At 43.8% G+C, this 19,067-nt stretch overlaps 1 protein-coding gene across 1 annotated transcript in view; it reads right to left on the bottom strand.

Moving 5' to 3' along the window:
- The window catches only part of LOXHD1 (lipoxygenase homology domains 1), a 148,584-nt gene extending 129,780 nt beyond the window's left edge, over positions 1–18,804 (bottom strand). The window contains exons 1-3 of the mRNA XM_015652111.3: positions 18,393–18,804; positions 2,934–3,048; positions 1,895–1,906 (exon numbers count right to left, since the gene is read on the bottom strand). Of these exons, the coding sequence (XP_015507597.2) occupies positions 1,895–1,906; positions 2,934–3,048; positions 18,393–18,804 (539 nt within the window). The remainder of the gene's footprint in view (positions 1–1,894; positions 1,907–2,933; positions 3,049–18,392) is intronic.
- Positions 18,805–19,067: the final 263 nt, after the last annotated feature.

The following is a 19,067-nucleotide window of genomic DNA, read 5'->3' as shown; positions in this document are numbered from 1 at the left end:
ATTTTTGTGTTGGAAGAGACCTTAGGGACCTTAAAGTCCATCTCATTACATTCCCTGCCATGGGCAGGGACAACATCAGGTCGCTCCAAGCCCCATCCAACCTGTCCTGGAATACGAAATATATAAAATATAAATCCCCCCGGGATGGGGCAGCTTTTCTGGACAACCTGCACCAGGGCCTCACCATTCTCATAGCCAAGAATTTCCTTCTAGTTTTCCCCTAACCCTGTCCTCTGATATTTTTAAGCAGTTTCCCCCTTGTCCTGTTACTCCATGTCCTTTCTTGTAGCCCCCCACTTTGGAACTCAACTCTTGGCTCAGATTTTGAGTGCTGCCACTTCCAGAACCATGATCAGCCATGGCAAAGATTTGTGTCTTTCACAGTTACCATATTATTGGGCGATATTAAAAACACAGGTTACTCCATGGGCTTGCCCTTACCGCGCACGACAAAAACACCTGAAGGGTCATGTCTTTCACTACCAGCACACAGTCAGGAAAGAAACAGGGAAAAAAACCCGTTCTAATAACCAGAAGCCGAAATGGTAGTACCATCTTTAGGCAATGCATGATATTTTAGCTGTCTGCCATACATGGGGAAATGTAAACACCTATAAAATGTCATGCATTTGCAGTCATAAGTGAACTCATGTAAACATGTAGTTGAAAGATGCATGAGATTCCATCCTTTTGCCATATTCACAAAGCTGCAGAACAAATTTGGGTGGGGGCGGACAGGAAACTGACTATTTTATGGTTTTCTTCCTGATTAGGTGACAATACTATCAATTAAGCAGGTAGGAAGGCACTCCTACATCCAGACTAGATTTTTTTCCTCACTGTTCCTCGATGGAGCACTGTAAAGTGCCTGACTTTGCTTAGAGACACAGAAATTTTGCTGATGTTTGGGAAACCCCCAGTGGAAAGCTGTAGTTGCAGTTCTAGCGGTCACCTCCTACGGGACCAGTTTCAAGAGCCCTGAGCTGCAGAAGATTGGCTTCCCAAGCCTTCCATCCTTGCTTTCCACACCTCAGCCATCTGCTCACTGCAGCAGCAGAGACCAAGCCCAAAAGGCTAACTCAGGTCTGAACCAGCTCAGAGTGCTGCTGCTGCAACCTAAAATAATCTCTGTGTGTCCTTTCTTTTTCCCTTTCACAAAATAAAAGTGGTGAGGGCAAGAGGAAAGAGGAGGCATTAACCCAAGTGCCAGCAGAGACCACCTGCACAACCAGCAGCATGTTTAATGCCACAGATGATTGAGAAATGTGTTAGGGACATCTTTTGGCTTCTCTACAGGGCATAGAGTATATTTATTAATTTTTTTGGGTAATATTTGGGTGCTTTCCATAGCCTAAAGCAGATGAGTGCTTTCCCAATGAAATGGCTATTTATGTAAATGCTGACTACAAGACAACTCCCTGGAAAGCAGATGTTGCTTTGATGGCTTTGCCAAATACTACGAGGCAGGACTGAAGGCTAGAAGCTTTCCCCAGCAGAGCTGCTGCTGCTGTTCCCAGCTCTGTCACTGACTTGCTATGGAACCACGTCCTCTTACAGGTCCTTGCCTCATTTTCCCTCTCTGTTAAATCAAGGAAAATGTCATTCTGCTTTGTCAGTTTGTTGGATGAAAATCACACAACAAAACCAAAGCATCTTATACAGATATATAATATACCACCAGGAAGCTCTCCCTGGTGTTTCTGGAGATTCTGAGATAATAGAACTCCTTTGCCTAGCTCTGGTTTCTGAATTTCAAATATGGCAAACAGGGCTGAAATTTCATGTATTTTCTTTACCATTCCCATATCATTTTCTTTACAGACTCTCATGTTTGAGTTGTTTCACTGGGAAGAGAAGCTCTTTTGAGGGTAAAATTTAAAATAGCTGCAGGTACCTCTTGTCGGTGCTGTAGAAATGGAGAAAATGTGAAGTTACCGTGTGACATTAGCACAGGATTAATAATTCTGAAACACATTTTCAAGTAAACCAAAACAATAAGAACACTGAAAAACAGAGACATACAGCCTCTCCCAGACACTTTGGAGAAAGGATTTCTCCTTTATCTTAGTGCAATTGCCTGACTAAGGGGAAATTAGTATATGCAGAGTTGGTACTTTGTTAAAAGTCATCTTGCTTTCATGGGAAATGAGCACCTGCTGGCCCTGATGCTTACTTTTTAACCAAAAAAGCAAAAAAAAAAAAAGCAAAAAAAAGCTATTTAGAGCGTCAAAAGCATTTTAATTGGTTCTTAAATTATAAAACATGGCTTCCACCATTCCATGCTAATAAGGAATGAGAAGATGCATCCATAGGATGATGTTGACATCAGCTGGAGGAAAATAGAACAGGGCCACCAGTGATGTGCAACTACAGGGGTGTGCAGCAAGGCATGCAGCAGATAGGATGGAAGCAGTCTAAATTAGGAGTCAGTTAAATTCTTCCATTTCTGCTTGCCTCAAATTTCCTATGGCTGGCTGTAGGTGGTTATCTCTCATCATTACTTCAAACCCACCGAGTTACTCTCCAGAATCACTCAAGGACATTTCTGTCTGTACCTGACTAGCATGGAGACCTCCGTGGGATCTAGGCATGGGAATATAGCCCATCATGCCCACTCCAACAAGCAATGAATATTCTCAGCTCCTAAACTGGGAGCTCCAAAATTAAGCTCTAAGAAAAGCAAATATCCCCACACCTTGCAAGTATGAGCCTTATATAACACGGATTTCCACCTACAGAAGGGAATGCAGGTTTGCAACGGATTGGGTACAAAATACGCAATGGCAAAACTTCAGATTTCCCTGGTGATCTTAAAATACTGTATAGATTTATTCCCTCCACATCCATCAGCATGATATTATGTTTTATCAAAATGCTTTAACAGCCCCTGAAGGACAGGCCTCAAAGATACAGATTTTCCTCCAGACACTTACTTGCTGGTGAGATGAGTCTTGGGAGTGATCCCGTGCTCTCCAAAGAGAGTGACAAAGACATTGGCGTCAGTCCCTGCTCCCCGGACATCTCCTGTCACTGTCACCACCTCGTAAACTGTAGAAGGAGAAAAGAAACATCAGGACAACAGGAGAAGGTCCTCACCCTACACTTTATAGGTCCAAGTCATCACCAAACCTGAGCTGATAGACACCCTAGAGATGGATCAATGCAGCCACTGCCCAAACAAATCCATCTCTTGGACAGGGCATAGTGAACCCAGCTGTCAGAAATCATCACATCAAACAAAACTGCTGGAGACAGTTGGCATCAGCAGAGAGGGACTGAGTTAGGATGGATTTTGCTGCAAATAAAACACTTCTCTGTGAACTTGCTGCCTCCCCTACCGTAATGCATGTGCATGTGTTACACAGAGCAGAGGAATTTATGTGAAGTGTTAAAGCTGTTGAGCCACTTTTCATTTATGCACATGTCAGTGCAATGCATGTTTTCCTGTTTGCTCTGATAAGATATTTGTATGGAAGCTGAGACATTGCTACAGCCAGGAATTTTGCATCTTGATTGTTCTAGAGATTTTGTCAAAGACTAAATGGTAAATCATGGGGAGAATCACAGAATGTCCTGAATTGGAAGAGACCTGGAAGGCCCCAAAAAGTCTCGCTCAACAAGACATTAATCTTTCCAGTCTCTCACAGGACCCACCAGAATCACCCAGTCCAGTTCCTGGCACTGCACAAACATCCCAACAATCCCACCCTGGGCATCCGTGGAATGGTGTCCAAACTTTCCTGGAGCTCTGGCTGCGCTCATTCCCTGGGGAGCCTGGGCACTGCCAGGCCCCCAGGGAGAAGAACTTTTCCTGAAATCCAAACTAACCCCCCTGCCAATAGGTAGGAAAACACTTAAATTAGAGTCTCAAAGCCCTATCTATTTAACTTTCCAAATAGTAGACTGAGTGACGACTTTATTTACACACATATATATCTTGGGAGACACACAAGTTAAAAAATGCCTTTTACTCAAGTGGCATGACAAGATCCAATGGCCAAAAGGCAGAGTTAGACAGATTCAAATAATAGTCAGACACACATTTGTTAGGATGATGAGTGATGCTAGAACAAGACTTGAGGCTTGAGAACAGGTTACTTTACTGAAGGACGTCTTGGTTGGTTCAACAAAGAAGGAACTGGAAGAAATTGCAAAACCTTGCCTGTGGCCAAACTATGCACCCTGATGGCCCTTTTTGGCTTCAGACAATGTGATGTTCATGATCTAATGATGGCATTTCAACCTCAGACCGATAAGCTAGAGGAAAGGCTATACTTTCATAATTTCATCCTGTGCAAACTGGCTGCTAACTATGGGATTTCTCACAACTAGTTCTATAAAATTTGCCCTATTCATGGGTGAACCAGAACTGTTACATATTGCATTAATGTCCATCTCTCCCTCACTACACTTACTACATCACAAAATCTATTCACATATCTATTCTATTCTATGTATATTCAAAAGAGAGAAAAAATATATTGCAACTCTGCTCTGAGCATCAAATGTTTTTCCACAATAATGCTCTCCCTCAAAACATCACCAAAAATAAATTTAATCACCATTTCATCTAAAAGAGAAAATGCAGGGCACTCATTTAAAACTGATCAAAAACTATTCTTTATTTCCATCAGCTCTGTTGCATTGAGAAAAAAAAAAATAGTGCAATATTTTCCTAATCTCACCTTCCCATGAATGCCAATAGGACAGAAAGGGGGGGACATTATTGTAATAAGTACAGTAAATTGTGATCTGTGCTTGGCAACATTTTAAGAAACCCTTGGCTTGGTGTATTTCATTTATAGGCTAAAAGGAAGAGGATATTTGTTTGCAAAAAAAAACCCAGGAAGAAGAATATGGGATCCACAGCTTGCACATGAGTAATGTGTATGAGCAGTGTTTTCATTTCACCTTCCTCCTGTTAGCATTCCCACATGCCAACGGGAGATGTTTGGCATAGCAGGGAGAGACAGACGACGTGTTTGCATTAGCCATTAGCAGGAGGGAGATCTGTAATCCACCCTGCCCCGGTGAGTCACCGCCAGTCGCTCCAGGGCTCTCGGCTGCATCGGCTCCGCTTCGGAAGCAGCCGGCTTACGTTAAAATATTGCTGTGCTCATCCAGAGCAGCCTTTTATGCCTGATCATCTCAAAGAGCATTATGACTTATCTGTGCCGTGGAAGTATTTATCACTGTCAGAGCTTCCTACGGGCACTGCCAAAGCTTCAGCTACAGCTCAGCATCCTTCTGCAGGCTTCAATCACCGGACGTGGCGCTTCGTGCCTGGTCTAGTCGGCAACGTCGGCGTTTGGTCAAAGGTTGGACTCGATGATCTTGGAGATCTTTTCCAACCTTAATCATTCCATGATTCTAAGCTTTTTAAGGGAAAAGGACCTTTAGGCATTGTCTCCTCTTTCTCCATAGAGCCTAAGCAAAATTTGCCCCTGTTCTGGTTTTCAGGGGTGAGGTCAAGTCGTGTTCAAATTTGTGCTGGTGTGCTGGCATTTTTCATGTGAGAAGAGGGAAAAAAAAAGCCATCACAATAATCTGTAAGTTCTTGGAGACCTTTCAAAAGCTCAGACAGTTTTTCTAGGTTTTTTTTACTGGTACAGAAGTGCTAGGACTTACTGGTTATATGTGACAGAGTCTGCCATGTTAAACCTGCCCATCAAGTGAAACCAATTCTTGAGCTGGTCTGCTGCACCTGTGTAGGTATTGACATCACTTCATCTCTACAACTAATCTTAGTTTCCTTGCAGAAGTTGCAGAAGATGATCTACTCCCACTTTTCAATCCCTAGCAGGTGAGGTCATGCATACAGGGACATCATGTAAGACAGAACCCGCCACCAAGCCACAATTTTCCCCCCATAAAAATCAAATTCCTCATCTGATTTCTGCAATGGGAGTCTCACAGTTGAAAAACAATGACAACCCGAGTAGATGGGGGTTTAAGATGCACTTTAAGTTCACAACCCCAAAACCAGCCTCCATACACTGCAGTGGGCAGGCAGCACGTGGATGAGTGGTTTTTACCAGGGCAGGTATGTTGAGCCCGGATTTATTAGATCATGTCATTACCAGGTATGCTGTGGCTAAACACCATTTTAATTAACTTTGCACTGAGGGACAAAAGGAGGGTCTGGGTTGGTGACATCAGCACATCTCTGCATTTGACACATGTCACAGTGCACTGCTGGAAGGGGGAAGGAGCCCTGCCATCCCTTTTCCAAAATTATATCTGGATGGCCAGCTGTGCAAATAAATAATGTCCCAGATTTCCAGTGATATCACGGATGCAGAGCCCATAATTTCCTTTGCAGGAGGAAAATTAAAGTTTAATACTAATATTGATGCCAGCTCCTTCTGCAAAAGGCAGGAGACAAGTGCAGATTATTTAGTCACTTCCTTCAAAGGCATGGGAGTTCAGCAGTATAGATTCAGGATTGTTTCTTTTCTTTGCACTTTTTTCCTTCAATTTTTTATCAGCCCCTGGCAGCTATTGGGTGTCATATTTGCTCTGCAGTTTGAGGGTCCAGCAGGCAGACAAGGATACTGAGGTGGGGTGGGGAACATTTTGTACCCCAGTCCCTTTGCTGGGAACAGCATCCATGATATTGTTCAACAAGACCTGTAGGTTAGTGACATTTCATAACCACCCTGAATTATGTTCCTGAATAATTGGATGTTCTGGCTTTGAGAGAACATGTCCAGTGCTAGCAAATCCCAAGCATAAACATCTTGTATTTTGTGATTTAGGATGATAAAACTGAATTAACTAAAATGCTTGAAACTTGATATCTATGGAAGTTATCTAACCAAAGCTGGCATCTAGGTTAGAAGTTTCAAATTTACTTCTTAATGTCCCAGTTGTGGCAAGGAACATTAGAAAAATACAGAAATTAAATTCTCAGGTATCATATAAATTTCATACATCTTCCCACCAAGTTCCTTTCTTGGTTTTTGGATGGCCTCATTGTATTTCTAATCTTCCTATTTTGCGTCCCTATTTTTCACAGTCTCCATCACTCAAAAGATCCAAGTTCTCATGGAAGGTCCACCCCCATGATTATTTTCTGGATCATTAATGTTCACCAAAGAATTTCCTCCATGGTACTTCTTCAGAGCTTTGCAATTACTTTTGGCTTCTACAGTGTAAAAAACCAGCTCCTTTGACACGTTCCTGCTGTTTTGGCACACTGAGAAGTAGTTTGGCAGAGGCTTCTTAGCCCCTCCGTGTATGACTTTGCACCCATGATGCCACTACTTCCTTCTTGGTCAAACACAAGATGACATTCCCACGTCTCCAGATATTTTCACTGGTCATTCACCTCCCTTCAGACATGGACAGAATCCCCCAAGGTCTTCACCCAAGTGGTCAGGTCATGAAGCCAGCGTTCAGATGCTCCTGACATGGGGCTCGGGGCAACCTGCTGTAGTGGAGGCAGAGGCTTGGAATTAAATATTCTTAAAGGCCCCTTCCAACCCAAATCACTCTGTCATCTGTGGTACTCCTTAATGCTTTTTCTAGCAGTGCTGGCTGAGTTCATGGCAGCCCCTGGGTAGAGGAGCCCCAAGGCAAGAGAGAAAGGACTGGACCCCAGTCTGATCATCCTGCTGCTTGGACCTCTGCTCGCAGGAAGACACCATCATCAAGGTGTTATTTTGGTTTTTTTTTTATTCCCAGCAAACAACCCTGCCCCAAGGTCAAAGTGAGTCTACTCTGAGTGCTCAGATCACGGCCAAGTTACAGAAATCCAAAGTGTTAGTATGAGAATGCTTGACTTTCAGCCCAGTCTCCAAATCTTGCTTTTCTCCCAATGGGCCAGGCAGAGTCAATACAAAGCTTTAATACACTTACTGATACAGGCTCTTTTGTTCCAAATATTATCTCAATCAAGTGGAATTTAGTTCACTTATCTCCTCTGGTAGATATTGAATCCCCAGCTGACTCCACTGTTCAGCTATCCAGCACTAAGGCTTCAGAAGCTGCTGAAAGTTCCAGCAAACTAAACAGGGCTGATGTGCTATGAGCTGCAAACCCATTACTGTTCTCAGGCAAATACAAGCTCAATAAAGGAAATTACAGACAATACTTTCTTTGTTGAGAATAAGCATTCAGAAATGGTCATTTCAAGCGCAGGACACAGACAGCATAAAATCAGTATCAAGTTACACTGCATTGCTGCTGGAAACACAACCATTTCCTTGCCTTGCAGAGGGAGATGATAAATATGAAGTGGGCTAATATAAATCCATGGCTACAAAATTACTCCTAAAATTGCTGTAAAACTATGAACACTAACAAGTGCAGACTGGGACACTTTAGTCAGGAACATGGAAACGTCCCTTAGCTCCCCATGAAAGGAATATATCCAGGAGAGAGGAGTTGTTTGGCTGACAAATTCAGGTTTTTCTGACTCCAACAGCATGGGACTGCTCAGCATCAATTATGGCAGTGACTTCAGGTCCTGTCAGGTCACGTTCTCATGAGGTGAATATGGAGAACTGAGCTGGTGCCTAATTTCTGTCTAGCAAGACTGGCCCTTGGTAGAAAAAAAATTAAGGTTGTGCCACAAGAATGATTAAGCAGGTGAAATAAGACAGAAAAGATAGTGAGAAGTTTGGGGAAGGAAGAGGGAAAGCACAAACCACAGGTTTCTGAAGGGATGTGTCAGAGGATCAGACTCTTCTCAGTGACACAGAACAGTTGAGCAAGAAGAACAGGGAGAAAACTGATGCTCAGAAAGTTCCATCTGAACATGAGGAAGAATTTTTTCACTGTGCAGTGATGAAGGGCTGAAACAGAGACCAGAGAGGGTGTGGAGTCTCCCTCACTGGAGATATTCCAGAAACATCTGGAAAAAATCCTGTGCCCTGTGTTCTGGGATGACCCTGCTGGAGCAGGGAGATGGAACCAGAGGACCCACTGTGGTCCCTTCCAGCCTCAGCCACTCTGGGATTCTGTGATTCATCTTGAATTTAAGCCCAAATCAACATCAACTGTTTTGGAGCTGTGGCTTTCAGAGCTACCTTCAGATGCATCTGTTTAGCAGGATGCATTTACCTCAGCAGCACTAATGGCTGTTTGCTGAGCTTCCAGCTGGGAATTCACTGATTATTCTCAATATTCACTTCATGTTGATTCATGCAAAGCACCAATCACTCTGGCTTCTCCTGAAGCACTTCGGAATGTGTTTGTCTTGGAGCACCTGAAGAGTACCTTGACATTTTTGCAAAATACTTGGAAGTTTTTAAGGGTCTGTGCTGACTGCTACAGGTTATGTTTGACAAAACAATACTCTGTGCATGTGAAAACATCAGTTAAATGCTTGTGATGGTTACAGTTTAATCGGGACCATCCTTTACCCAGCACAAAGATGGGCCTTTTAAATTGCAGCCTGTTTGTTTTTAGCGAGCCACAATTTGTGCAATAATCTCTTGTCATACACAAAATGAGTCAAATTCTCCTCTCATTCACTCTGAAGCAAATCCTGACTAACTCCACTGACCTGAGCACAATGGGTTTGGATTCGTACCTCAGAACTGTGAGCAGATTTGGGCCTCACACTCTATGAGAGATTGCCTGCTCTTTATGTGCTGCATGGAAAGAAGCTTTTGAGTCTGGCATGGATGCCAAATTAATTATTCAAAGCAAAAGGAGAGGGATTTTTTTTCACAATTATTTGGACTGGTTGCACACTGCTACACATTTTGTTATTCATAGTTTATACAAGGAATTGCAGAATTAATCGCATCTTGTATTTTGAGACTTGTCACAGACATGAATTAGGGAGGTTTTCTAAGCAAATTTAGTGCTAGTACACACAAGTGTCATTATCTTGAGCCCTGAATTATCATTTATCTCTTAAAATATAAATCCAAAGCTGAACACTGTCCTGCCTGTTCTCACAGGCAGAGTAGTCATGGTTTGGAGTGTGTTTTACTTCATCAGTTATTGCAAAAATCAACATTTCATTCTCATGCACTGTAGGAAGCCAAACTCAATTCATCTGGTGTTCCAGCTACCACTTAAAGAGTATTTTTGCCTGAGCACTACCAGGAAAATCCACCTTAGTTCTTTGCTGGAACAGTAAAGTAGAATTAGTTTAACAATCAACATCTTTTCTATTCAAGCTTAAATTGTGTTGGAGGAAAAGACTGTGCCTCAGGGGAGAGAGACAGAAACCTGTTCCATTTCTTTCATCATCTCTAGGAGGCAAGAAAGACCTGCCAGGACATGGGGTGTCTCTGAGTCACCATTGTTGACAAGAACATTAGAAATTTCTGTCCAATGGGAGGTGCATAGCACAGCCTGGGTAAAATACGAAATTGATTTTATCTGCAGCATTGGACAAAGTCTGCGGTAGAGCAATGTGTCTGCAGAGTGCAGCTGGAAGTAATTCCCTGCTGCCTGTCATGTCTGTGATTACAGGGATGGAGCACCTCTCCTACGAGGAAAGGCTGAAGGCATTGGGATTGTGCAGCCTGGAGAAGAGAAGGGTCTGGGGTGACCTTCTTGTAGGCTTCAAGTACCTGAAGGGAGCTTGTTAGAAAGCTGGGGAGAGATGCTGGACAAGAACATGGATTGACAGGACACAGGGAATGCCTTCCCACTTCCAGAAGGCAGGGTTAGGTGGGATACTGGGGAGAAATTCTTCCCTTTGAGGGTGGGCAGGCCCTGGCACAGGGTGCCCAGAGCAGCTGTGGCTGTTCCACCCCTGGCAGTGCCCAAGGCCAGGTTGGATGGAGCTTGGAGCAGCCTGGGACAGGGGAAGGTGTCCCTGCCATGTCAGGGGGTGGCACTGGATGAGCTTCAAGATCCCTGCCAACCCAAACCATTCTGTGGCTTTATGTTCTATGTCACCAGACTCTAACAACATCCCTGCCTTCTTTTAGTCACCTACACAGAGAAAAACAAAGATCAAGGAGAGATTCTCTCTTTGCTGCCACCCTGACCCAAACACCCAGGTAGGAGGAAGAGCAATTTCACCAAAGACTCTTTTATTGCCCACTACTGCCCAGAGTCTCTGGCCTGGAGGCACTGCAGGTGGATGTTCCCTGACATGAGCAAGGCAAGACATTTCTCACAGCCTTTTTTTTTTCTTTTTTCTGGGGAACTGCTGAGCTGTTTTCACAGAGAAAAACACACCCACATCAACGTGTTTCAAAACTGCTTGGCCTGAGGCGCTGAATCCAACAGGAATGTGTTCAGGAGGGAACAGCTGGCAAAGCCACTGAGTCAACAGCTGTGGAAGCCACAGAGTCAACAGCTGGCAAAGCCAGCAGCAGGTGAGGCCTGGAGGACACCGCCAGCACGGACAGCAGCCCCACAGCAGGCCTAAGAGGGAACAATGCCTGACAGAAGCTTGTAATAAATGATATTATAATTGTAATAAATACAATTTATGTGTGTTACCCACGTTTACATGAGCATTGCTGGGTTGTGAGTTAGGCTGGGTGAGGTTTGGAGAAAACTGGTCTTGTGGAAGGTGTCCCTGCCCCTGGCAGAGCATTGGAATGATGTAACCTCCAAGGTCTCTTCCAGCCCAAACCATTCTAGGATTCTGTGATTCTAGGAATAAGTAACAACTCCCCGATTTAAGTAGTCTTGGCACAGAGTTTCTATTATTCAAATGGCACCTTAAAGTTTTAATTTTAAAATTTTAAATTTTTAAATTATAAAATTAATTATTTAAATTTAAATTAAAAAAAAAATCTTAAAAATAATTTTAAAAAATGCTATAGCCTTCCCACCTCCTACCTCTGCCTTCTTTACAAATATATCCTAATTAACACTTGCAGTTCACAGAGAAAGTCTGATTGAGATACTGCTACAATACAGTAGTCTATAAAATGCAGAACTCCAAACTGATGTTGAAAAATACAACAGATCTGAACATCAGGTGACAAAGTGCCAAAAAGACCTAGTTTCCAACAACCACGTTCAATTACAGCAACAGTGCACAACTCCTCAGTGATATGTGTCCAGCCTGTCTTGCAGCACACATAAATCCATCAACGAAATCACAATTATTATTTCCAGTCTTCCTTTCAGTGTTGTCATTCAGGTATTTGTGTCACTGTGTTGCAAGGAAGAAAAACCTCTCTGAAAATGCCTGGAGAAACAGCTGCACCCACAAGGCACTGACAATAAATAAATATTTCTTAGAGCAGCAATAGTCAGCCAAGAGGAGGCCTTAACCAGACAAAAACATGTTGTGAATCTGGAAGCTACATCCTGATTGCAAATTTGACAGCTGAAACAAACCCTCAGTAAACCAGCAGATCCCAGCAGTGATCAGAGGCTCTTGGCACCAAACCCACCATGAGTCTCTGTTTTCCTGGGCCTCAGATGGATAAACCACCTCACCTGAGGCTGTAGCATTGTTCTGTGCTGGAATAAAATACTGGTTTGCCCTGGCCCCCTCTCTGTGCTATCCACTTGCAGCTCAGTATTATTTTTTGCCCAGAGTTTCCATCCTGATGGATGGAATTCTGCTGTTTTAATGGAACAGTATTCAGATATTAGTCCAAATTCCCAGGTACAGGATGATAAACAGCTTGACAGAGGACCTAGAAGATGTATATTTAACAAAGTATAAATGGAAACAAAACTAATGATCCTTAAAATACCAATGCAGTCCTGAAACTGGGAATTTGATGTACCAGTAGAGGAACTGCTGTACCTGTGAGCAAAAGCAACTCCTCAGTTCTATTTCTGCAACCAGAAAATGAAAAACTACTCAGGCAGAGCTTGGATGTTTTAAAGACATAGGAATCTCGATTCTTAAGGAAGGAAAAAGAGAAGGGAAGAGGGATACAAGGGAAAAGGGAAAACCCCCCAAATATTCCTGAATTATTCCAGTGTGAACAAATTCTAGTCCTGCATCCTCTAAAGGTCAACTTCCCCAGAGAGGGCTCCTTGGATGCTGCAGATAATTGAATCCAGACTGATGTGATATCTGGGCTGGGGAGAGCACATCTAGGATTGAACATACCGATCTGCATTTAACATCTCTTCTCAGTGCAAACTTCGTTCAGCTCCTCTCCAGGAGCATTCAGGTGTTTTCTCTTTGAGTCCAAACCCAAACACTCAATCTAAAAGGTACCCACAAGGCAGTTAAGGGTATAAAACTGAGCTCTATAAAACCGACCTCACCACTCCATTCAGATCTGATTGTTTTGGGTGTGAGGAGAGCAGCAGTGCTGGGAAGCTGCGGCTCCTGCTCACGGGTGTGGGTTTCACATCAGCTGTGCCGTGCCTTTGGCAGCCTGGCACCCACAGCTGTTCCTTGATGCTGTTTTTGGGGCTGCCAGCTGGACTGAGCCATCCCAAATGGATCGCATGTGCCTAACAAGAATGAATTCTGCGTATGTTTGGGGTCCTGCCCTGGCAGAGGGAGAGGTGGGGGAGCACAAGTGCTCGCTCCCCCCAGCCCTGTGCCTGCACTTGGCCAAACTTGTACCTGCAAAGGAAAGGTGACATCTGCAAACCTCCAGACACCAGCAAGAACTTGCTCCAAAAAGGTTTATTTGCATTCATCTGCTTTATGACACTGATTTTCCACACCAGTGACTAGTGACATCCCTGCTCCAAGTCGATGGCTCATCATGGACTATGATCAGCTACTATTCCTTGCACAGCCCCTCTCTCAGCATTTTAATCACTCATCTCCAGCTTGTGAGACCCTGTTTCAGCATGAAACCTCCAGACAACTTCAGTTCTCCAGTGGGAGCACACAGGTGTGTAGCAGGGGTGTGTAAAAGACAGGCACAAAGAATTTTTTAGCACCTACATAAAAGTTATTATCAAGTGCTCCTGAAACTAATCAACACCTTAGTATCACAACTAATTTAATATTGGCTTGTTCTGTCACACAACAGTGAACTTCTGTGATAGTTCACAGAATCATAGAATGGCCTGGGTTGGAAAGGACCTTAATCCCAAGCCAAGGAAGGGACACCTTCCACTAGACCAGGTTGCTCCAAGCCACACCCAGGCTGCCCTAGAACACTTTCAGGGATTGGAGACCTTGTGTTTCACCCCCTCCATGGAGAAGAATTTCTTCCTAACATTTAACTCTAAACCTATCCTCTCTCAGTATGAAATCATTCCCCATTGTTCTGTCACACCAGGCTCTTGTAAATAGCCCCTTTCCAACTCTCTTGCAGGCTCTCTTCAGGTACTGGAAGATTCAATTAAGTAGTTCTGAAGCCTTCTCTATTCCAGGCATGTACTCACGTCCAACAAATGTTTAAAACTATCTGAACTTTTCAAAATATGTATTTTCTGTGGTCATTTTCAGCTCTGAGAGATGCTGGGAGGCAAGCAGACGAGATCCATAGCTCCAAGGAGAGTTCAGAGAGTGCAGAACCACCTCCTCTCTGTAGCACAGTTGGAATCTGCCACCAGATCACAAAACATAAAATTGCCACTGGCACAAAGCTCTCCTCAGAATGTTTTATGCCTAAAACCCAAGCTGATTTTAGTTCCAAGGAGTAAAAATATTATCTGTCTTCCAAAGAGGAGTCCTTGTTCATCCTGACTCAGAATATTAATCAAAGCCTCAGCTGGGGAAGATCAGTGGGAGCAGAGTGCACACAAGGTGATTCTGCAGCTGATGATTGTCTATAAAAGCACCACTGCGGTTCTGTAAAGAGCACAGGGACAGAGCTGGCCACTACACAGCACTTGCTTTCCTCCACTCCTGCTAAATTGCATTAAACAGGACTTAGCAATAAGCTCAGCATGTCCTGAATGCTTTTCCTGTGTAGCCCTTTGCAGCAGTCGCTGGAGGAACATGACCATGTGTGATAAATATAACACAATAAATCCAATGGCACACATCAGAGGAAGTGATGAGCAGCTTGCATATCTATTTACAAATCAGCAGTGGCTGTTTTCCCCTTCCATCAACATTTGAGGCAACATGTTAACAAAAAAATGCATCTTTTGAATAGCTTCTTCATGTTATGATTGTTGTATTGCTAAGACCACTGAAGTCCAGCTTGACTCATTGGACAAGAAGGACAAAGCAGCAGAGAATCACAGAACTCTGAGGTTAGAAAAGCCTCTAAGATCAAGTCCAACAATTCTGTTACACTTCCAAGCCCACCAGCAACCAATGTCCCCAAGTGCCATATCCACATGTTTTTTTCAACACTTCCAGGGATGATGATCCCACCATTTACAGATAATATGCACAATGATATCCATAATATCCATATCTGAAACTTTGTAGGGGAAAAAAAGGAGGAGTGAAAAGAAAAATAGAGGATTTCACCATCATGAGGACCTCCAAAAAACAGATTGTTATCCTCTGAAGTGAGTTATGGCTCTTGGCAAGCCACACCAAAGAGGGAAGTTTGAAGTTCTCCTGAGTCACGAGAATTTTTCTGTGACATGGGACATCTGTCACACCCTGTGCATGTCTAGACCTGGACTCACCAAGGTGGCAGCTACTGATTCAGCCAGAGGGAACACACATTTAATGGCATGAAAGCAAGTTTGGAAAGAGAAACATTTTCTTTCTTCCTACCAACACAATCCATGGCCTTGGTGGGAGTCACCCAGAAAACAGACAGACATTTGCTCCCTTCCTTCAAAATACCATGACCACAAACTTGAGTGGGAGGATAAATAAACATGCCAGTCTGACTATTCCCTATCACAGAGAAGACCTGAGATATCCAGAGAAATGTATGGGGAAAAAAATAGTTAAATTCCTCTAAAGAGTTTGTCTCTGAAAGACACCTGGACCTCAGACATCTGTCACCTGTAGAAGCTTTGATGATGGTTTGGGCAGCCTGGGAGCTGTGTCAACCTACTGCCCTTAAAACCATCAATTCCACTGATTAAATGTTTGTTACACAACGGGCCATTTGCACTGTTACTGGTAGCTCAAGACCCTAGAATGGTTTGGGGTGGAAGGGACCTTAAAGATCATCCAGTTCTAACCCTCTGCCATGGGCAGGGACACCTTCCAGTGTCCCAGGCTGCTCCAAACCCTGTCCAGCCTGGCCTTGGACACTTCCAGAGATCCAGGGGCAGCCCCAGCTGCTCTGGCAAGCCTGCCCACCCTCCCAGGGAGTAATTTCTCCCTTATGTTCATTCAAACCTACCCTCTAAGTTTAAAGTCATTCCCCTTCATCACATGACTACAGTCTTTGGTCAAAATCCTCTCTACATCTTTTTTTTAAGGCCCTTATAAACACTGAAAAACCACAATAAAGTCTCCCTGTAGCTTTCTTTACTCTACTATAGAAATAACTTTGCAAACACTTATTAATAAATAAGCAATCTCATTAACACCATGATCACAGGAATGGACAACAACTACAATTTAGTTAAAAATGCCTGCTACCTCTGCTTTAATTTTCTCAGATACACTATCACCCAGTCACTTGATATCTTTTGTTTTCCTGTCCCCAGGAGCTGGATTTGCCTTGTTCTTCAGTCATCGATTGAACTTGAATGGGGGGATCCCTTCTCTTGTTTGCTAATACAGAAAGATAAAGACGACATCAGATGACACAGGCAGCATAGACTCCCTGCTTATAAAACATTTATAACATCTTCCTTTTATTTTTTACAGCAATAGGAATCACAGCTTGTGGACTGAAATATATCTCTGCTGAATATTCACCAGCACCAAAGACAGCTGACATCCCCAAACCTTCTGGGAGGCTCTTGCAGAGGCCACACAATTCTCCAGAGCCTGACCAGCGACAGTGGTTTCACTCAATGGTCCTTTGGGAGAAAAGCAGCAGCAAACTCAAAAAAAAACTGCTTTTTTGATTCAAAATAGTAAGAATAACAGCATGGTGCACAATAAAGGGAATAGCTGAAATTCTGTCCAGCCTGGCCTTGAGCACTTCCAGGGATGAGGCAGCCACAGCTTCTCTGAAAAACCTGTGCCAGGACCTCACCACCCTCAGAGCCAAGAATTTCATCCCAATATCTAATATCAGAAGACCACGGAGAAATCATTACAAACATTTGCTGTAACTCCTGTCTTTGAAAATTATTATTTCTCAACTATGTAAAAAAATGTAGTATGAGGTGTGACAGCCTCCCTGCCCCCCAGGGGCCATCACAAATGAAGCAGGTTTTGTGCAAGGCTTAAATTCAGCATATCTGTGAGGGACTCACTTCTCTGCACCAGAGGAATGGAACAATTTTTCTTTTCCCAGCCGTTCATCACCACTACAGAAACCATCAGCTGTGGTAACCTAGAGCCACACCACGAGTGTGGAGAGCCTTGCCACGCCTCAGGCAGGCTCAGCTCCCCTAGTTGTCACACACAACACATGTTACAACTCTCATTAACTGATGGGGAAACAACAGTGATGAGAGGTGAAGTGCCTCGTCCCAGGCGTGCCCGGATCCAGTTGCTGGTTGCTGGTACCACCCCTCAGCATCCATCACCTCTTTGCTGCCCACCTCCCTGACCAGGAGATAATGCTTGGGAGCATCCTCCTACCTGTCAAGGCTTTTTCTTTTAATCATGGAGGTACACCATGGTCTTCCCATGAAAATGGGTGAATCATCTGAAACCTTAAGTCACAGAATCACAGAATTTTTTAGGTTTGAAAAGCCCTCCAAGACCACCAAGTCCAACCATTCCCCAGCACTGCCCAGGCCACTGCTGACCCATGTCCCCAAGTGACACATTCACACAGCTTTTAAATCCTTCCAGGGACTGGAGCCTGCACCACTGCCCTGGGCAGCTGTGCCAGGGCTTCATAAGCCTTTCCATTAAGGAATTTTTTACTAATGTCCAATCCAAACCTCCTCTGGTGCAACCTGGGGCACAGCTCACTGTGCATTGAACCGAAGTACAGTCTGCTTGTGAAACAAGTGGACTATTTATTGTAACAACATAATATTAAGGTTTAGAGGGTAATACTGATATTTCCCCGGCCTATTTGGCTACTTTAAAGGGGCCAGAGATCTGGTGTGCTGGATCTTCTGCTTCTACATCAATCTTAAGTGTTCCACCCATCTGGATGCTGAAATCCCCAGCACGCTCCGGTTGCTTCTGCTTGATCAGGATCCTGCACCACTGCCATGGATCCTGCACCACTGCCATGGATCCTGCTTACACAGGGGGAGCCTGCTGCTTCTGCACAGCCCCACAATGCAAATATTAGCTAGGAGAATGTAATTACAGCAGTACCACACACATGGAGAAGTGGCTTTGTAAACAGAAGGGCTCATACAAACACAACCTGTCAGTGATGCCTCAAACTGTTAAAATACTTATTTAACAAAAATATGACCCACATAGGAATAACTGGTGCCTGCACCCCAGGAAGGATCCCAGCAAGGTCATTTGCTGGGCCAATAGTGCCTGCTTAAGAGGGGAGATTGGGAAAGATGGAGCTGACCTTTTTTTTTGTTGTATTCATCTTCCGTAGCATTGGAGGAGTCTGAATGATAGTCCCGAAGCTCCTGTTCATACATCTCCAAAAAATTATCATCTATCTTTCCTTTCTTGGACTTGTCACCCTTCTTCTTCTTCTTGTCTTTGCTTTTTTTCCCTTTTTTCTTCTTTTTCTTTTTGCGCTCATAGTCATCTTCATCCTCACTACTATACTCCTTTTTCTTGGTTTTTTTCTTTTTCTTTTTCTTCACTTCCCCATCAATCTCTGAGTCCTCAGACTTTGATTTCTTCTTGCTTTTCTTCTCCTGGCCTTCATCTTCCCCATCTTCCTCAGCTACCTCTTCCACTACCTCCTCTTCCTCTTCCTCCTCCCCTTCCTCCTCTTCTGTTTTGTTCTTTTCAGTCTTTTCTTTCATGTCATTGTTTTGAGCCCCTGCACTTTTAACAGTGCTCTGGCATTGCCTTAATTTTCTGCCACCTTTCCAGCTGGCAAAGTCCTTTAGTCCTCCTCTCCCTGCCTGGGGCTGGGCTACCCTTGTTTCACAATGTCCTTCCTCCTCTCTATCAGTGTCTCAGAGTCCCTTCCTAACCCCCCTCTCTTTCTGCCTCTTCCTCCCTTCCTTCAGCTCCTTGACTGAGTCACCTTCCTGTCTCTTCTGCCTCTCCTTGTCTTTGGGGT

Source organism: Parus major, chromosome Z (assembly GCF_001522545.3).
Source record: "Parus major isolate Abel chromosome Z, Parus_major1.1, whole genome shotgun sequence".
Lineage (NCBI taxonomy): Eukaryota > Metazoa > Chordata > Aves > Passeriformes > Paridae > Parus > Parus major.
This window is presented reverse-complemented; position numbering and strand designations above follow the sequence as displayed.